We start from the raw sequence: 3,643 nt of genomic DNA on the forward strand, positions 1-3,643 counted from the left end.
CAAGTCAGAAAAGCTGAGACTGCGGCCTCCCAAGACCCCCGAGCCCCCAAACACACACACACAGCTTGCTCCTGAGGCTCTGAAGGTGTTTCTCTTTTTCTGAACAGTCTGGTCCCTGAGGGGGGCTCCTCCCCGCCCCCGCCCGGCCCGGCTACAGCTCCGCCCGGCGCTCGATCTTGAGCAGCTCCACCTCGAACACCAGGGTTGCACCACCTGTGGGGGGAGTGGGGTTGCCGTGAGATCGCGTGGGCGTGGGAGAGGGAAGCCTCGCGGGAGGGGAGAAACGCTCTTACCTGGGATCTTGGGAGGAGCGCCCCGCTCGCCATACCCTGCAGAAGACGCACAGAGAAACTGAGCTAGGCCAGGCCCTCCCAGCTCAGGCCAGACTTGGAGATGCCCAGGGCAGGGGGCAGGCACTACAGCGGCGTGGCCAAAGGGTCTGGCCCTGCTTGGACTGCTGGGCACAGCCAGACTTGGAAGAGGCGCGGACTGTAATGAACGCACAGGGTGCGGGCGGGGGCTGCGCCCTCCTGAGTTGCCCCGAGCCCCCCAGCTCCCCAGGGACCTCTTACCCAGCTCAGACGGGATCACCAGCTTCCGCTTTTCTCCCTCACACATCCTGCAGGATGAGGCACGCTCAGCGCCTGGCGGCTTGGCCCCGGGGCCCTGGCCCTGGGCCTTGCCGCCCACGGCTCCCCTCCCCGCGGTACTCACCCCAGCAGCCCCTGGTCCCAGCCTTTGATGACCTGGCCAGTGCCCAGGGAGAAGACGAAGGGCTGCTTCTGGGGCAGGCTGCTGTCAAACTCCGTCCCATCCTCCAGCTTCCCCTGCGGGGCCGCGGGAAAGCCGGTGAGGAGAGGCGGCCGCTGCTGACCCCCGCCCGGTGCCGGCCACCCTAGTCCTTGCAGGGGGGGGCCGGACGGGGCCACGGCTGGCTGGCCAGGAAGCCGCCCCCAGGCCCTGCCCGCACCCACCGTGTAGTGCATGTGCAGCACGTCTCCTTTGCGCGATCTGATGGGACAGTGGTCCACCCGCTTCTTGACCCCGATCTGCAGCTTCCGCTTGCCCTCGGCCCCCGTGGCCGTGGCCAGGGCGCTCAGGCAGATGGACAGTACCGTCAGGACCCAGCTCAGCCTCATGTCTCTGTGGGCACAGACCCCGGCCGAGAGGGTCACACGCCGCCCACCCCCACGGCACCTGGCCTGCCCTTGCCCGGGTCACCGCCCTCTCCCCCAGGCTCCACACTTACCAGTCCAGTGAGAAGGGGGCTTGGCCGAGGACCCCAGCAGCGGGGGGAGGGGGTCAGGGGAGGCCACAGCAGCCAGGGCCCCGCCCTTTCGATCGCCCCCAGCCCTCCCCTCCCTCCCGGTCCCCACCTCCGCTCTTCAGTTCCCGCCAGTCCCTTTACGCAAGGTCCAGACCCTGTCTGGCTGCACAGCAGTCCCCTCGGCCGGGCGGCCCCACTCTCGCCACACCCAGCTGCCCCCGGCCCAGCACACCCACACCTCAGAGGTCGCTGCAGGGGGTCGGCCTCGAGGCACCCACACGTCGCCATTGGGTGGCTCCGGGGAGCCCCGCTCCTCCTGCGGTACCCCCCAGGCCGCCCCTGCGCCGCCGCCCGGGGCGCCGCCCCAGCTCTGAGCCCTCGGGGGTCTGCGGGGCACCCAGACCGGCCCCGTGTCCGCCGGCCGCCGGGCCCGCTCCACCCACACCGCTTCTCCTGGGGGCGTTCGCGGCCGCCCGCGGCCCCACGCACGGCCCCCACGGAGACCGCCCCCGCGTGGACGCCCCGGGCCATTACTCGCGCCCAGCCCTTCACTCGGCTCCTTGGCTCCGCCCCTTAGGGCGCACAGTTCCGCCCCCGGCCCTACTGCCCCGCCCTCACCAGAACTAGACCCCTTTTCCGGAACCCTAGCCACGCCACTCACCGGCTGAAGCCCCGCCCCCAGGGCCCGGGCTCCGTGCCCCTGGGTCTCCAAACCCGAGGCTCCACCTCCCGCCGGTTCCAGTCCCTCCTCCGCGAGCGGGGCCCCGCCCCCTGGCCCCGCCCCCAGCCGCCGAGCCCCGCCTTCCACTGGCGCCCGCGGGGCGGCCCCGCCCGTCTCCGTCCCACTTCCCGCCCCGAGTACCAGGGCTCCGCCCCGTGCGGCGTGAGGACCCTCCCCCTGCGGCATCTCCCACGGCTCCAACCCCAACCCCCTACCCCTCGCGCCTATCCCTCGCTGACACTCGGCGCCCCGGCCCGCTGCTGCCCGGCCTGGTCCAGCCTGCCCTCTTGCACCCCAGCTCCCCCGGCCCGGGCTGTGGCCCCCGCTCACCTCCTCGCCGCGCCCCCGGAGTCAACCCCGCTCGTGCTGCCGCCTCTGCGCAGGCGCGGCCTCGTCACTCCCAGGCCGGGCCACGCCGCCCTCCCTCATTGGACCCGGCGAAACCCGCCGCAGCCGCCCGCGGGCGTGGCTTCGCCCTAGCCCCGCCCCCGCCCCGCCGCGCTCCCGGCGCGTCACTTCCGGCGGAGCCGTGGTCCGTCTGGGTAGAGGCGAGCGAGCGCCCGAAGGGCCGAAGGCACTTCCGGCCGGCGTGACAGTGAGGTCAGGCGGGCGTGAGCTGCCGCTGTGCGTCGGCCCGGCCAGCCCCGGCCTCTTCGCGCTAGCTGCTGCGGGAAGCGCCTGGACTTCGCTGCGATTGAATGCCGGGTCTCCACTCGTGGACAGGCCGCGTGACCTGAGCAGAATTTCGGTCCGACAGGATTCTGTAGTAGGGCTTGACAGCAGCGCGCCCGCAGGGCACCTGCTCCGCCCCAGTCCCCAGGCCACCCCTGCCTCCCGTGAACTTAGTGAACCTGCAGTTGAGGCGGCTGAGCCGGGTGGAGGGACACTGGGCTGTGGCCAGGTCTCCAGGCCTAGTCCCCGTTGCGGGCAGTGCCGGCCCGCAGGCCGATGGTTCAGGAGGGAGCCCACGGCTGCTGGAAGCAGTGTTGGGCCCAGACCCTCATCTGTCTCGCTGGGATTAGCCTGCAGCACTACCTGGGACCCCCTGGCAGGGAAGGCGACCTGAGGCACCAAGGTCATGGCCGTACCCTCCCCCGCCCCTAAGGGAAACCTCCTTCGGGGGGCTGCTTTGTTCCTTCTGCCCCCGAATGTCCTGCCTCCACAGGACGAAGCACTGGCGGCCACGGCTGGCCTTGGTCTGCTGCCTGGCACTCAGCCCTGGGCACCCAGGCCGAAGGGCAGCATGGCCACTGAGCTTGGGCTGAGCCCAGGTCTCCGGCAGCAGCGGCCGAGGGTGTGGGGCGCCGAGGTGAAGGTGGAAAAAACACCGTGTGGGCTGCAGCCAGGGGGGCTGGGCCCCCAAGCCAAGACCGAGGTGGGGACAGGGCAGGCGTGTGGCTTCAGGGCCGGGCAGGAGACCTGGCCGGTCCATCCGATCCCGCGCAGGCTCAGAGCCAGCGGCCGAGAGACTGCGGCCGCTCAGCAGAGCCAGGTGCCCTCTCCAGCTCACTGAACCCGGGTGAGAGCAGGGGGCGGGGACTCTGCATGGACCGGGTTCTGTCTCTCAGTAACCTGAACGCGCCAAATGCGGGCTTCCGGCCCCATGGGCACCGTGAGCTCCGGTCTAGGAAGCTGTCTGGACGCTGACACAGTGA

The 3,643-nt window shown here is 71.2% G+C and overlaps 2 protein-coding genes across 3 annotated transcripts; both read right to left on the minus strand.

The window, feature by feature from the left end:
* Positions 1-72: 72 nt before the first annotated feature.
* Positions 73-2,411, minus strand: FKBP2 (FKBP prolyl isomerase 2). 2 transcript variants are annotated; one of them, XM_062195924.1, is made up of 6 exons: positions 2,319-2,411; positions 975-1,143; positions 715-827; positions 573-619; positions 294-329; positions 73-213 (listed from the first exon to the last, which is right to left on the minus strand). In XM_062195924.1, the coding sequence occupies exons 2-6, from the start codon at positions 1,137-1,139 to the stop codon at positions 152-154; spliced, it is 423 nt and encodes a 140-aa protein (XP_062051908.1). In that variant the 5' UTR covers positions 1,140-1,143; positions 2,319-2,411; the 3' UTR covers positions 73-151. The 2 variants fall into 2 exon arrangements, with proteins under 2 accessions (XP_062051908.1, XP_062051907.1); XM_062195923.1 differs by lacking the exon at positions 2,319-2,411 and adding an exon at positions 1,250-1,340.
* Positions 1,386-2,174, minus strand: LOC133762906 (uncharacterized). The gene has a single exon (XM_062195921.1). It carries the CDS (start codon positions 2,172-2,174, stop codon positions 1,386-1,388), a length of 789 nt encoding a protein of 262 aa, XP_062051905.1.
* Positions 2,412-3,643: the final 1,232 nt, after the last annotated feature.

Source organism: Lepus europaeus, chromosome 7 (genome assembly GCF_033115175.1).
Source record: "Lepus europaeus isolate LE1 chromosome 7, mLepTim1.pri, whole genome shotgun sequence".
In the NCBI taxonomy this organism is placed as follows: domain Eukaryota; kingdom Metazoa; phylum Chordata; class Mammalia; order Lagomorpha; family Leporidae; genus Lepus; species Lepus europaeus.

Bases quoted from the DNA above. Each gene is read 5' to 3' on its own strand.
- FKBP2 (XM_062195924.1), bottom strand. From the start codon at position 1,139: ATGAGGCTGAGCTGGGTCCTGACGGTACTGTCCATCTGCCTGAGCGCC. The intron at 330-572 runs GTAAGAGGTCCC...CGTCTTCTGCAG, and splicing joins GGTGATCCCGTCTGAGCTGG to GGTATGGCGAGCGGGGCGCT. The intron at 214-293 runs GTAAGAGCGTTT...CTCCCCCCACAG, and splicing joins CGCTCCTCCCAAGATCCCAG to GTGGTGCAACCCTGGTGTTC.
- LOC133762906 (XM_062195921.1), bottom strand. From the start codon at position 2,174: ATGCCGCAGGGGGAGGGTCCTCACGCCGCACGGGGCGGAGCCCTGGTA.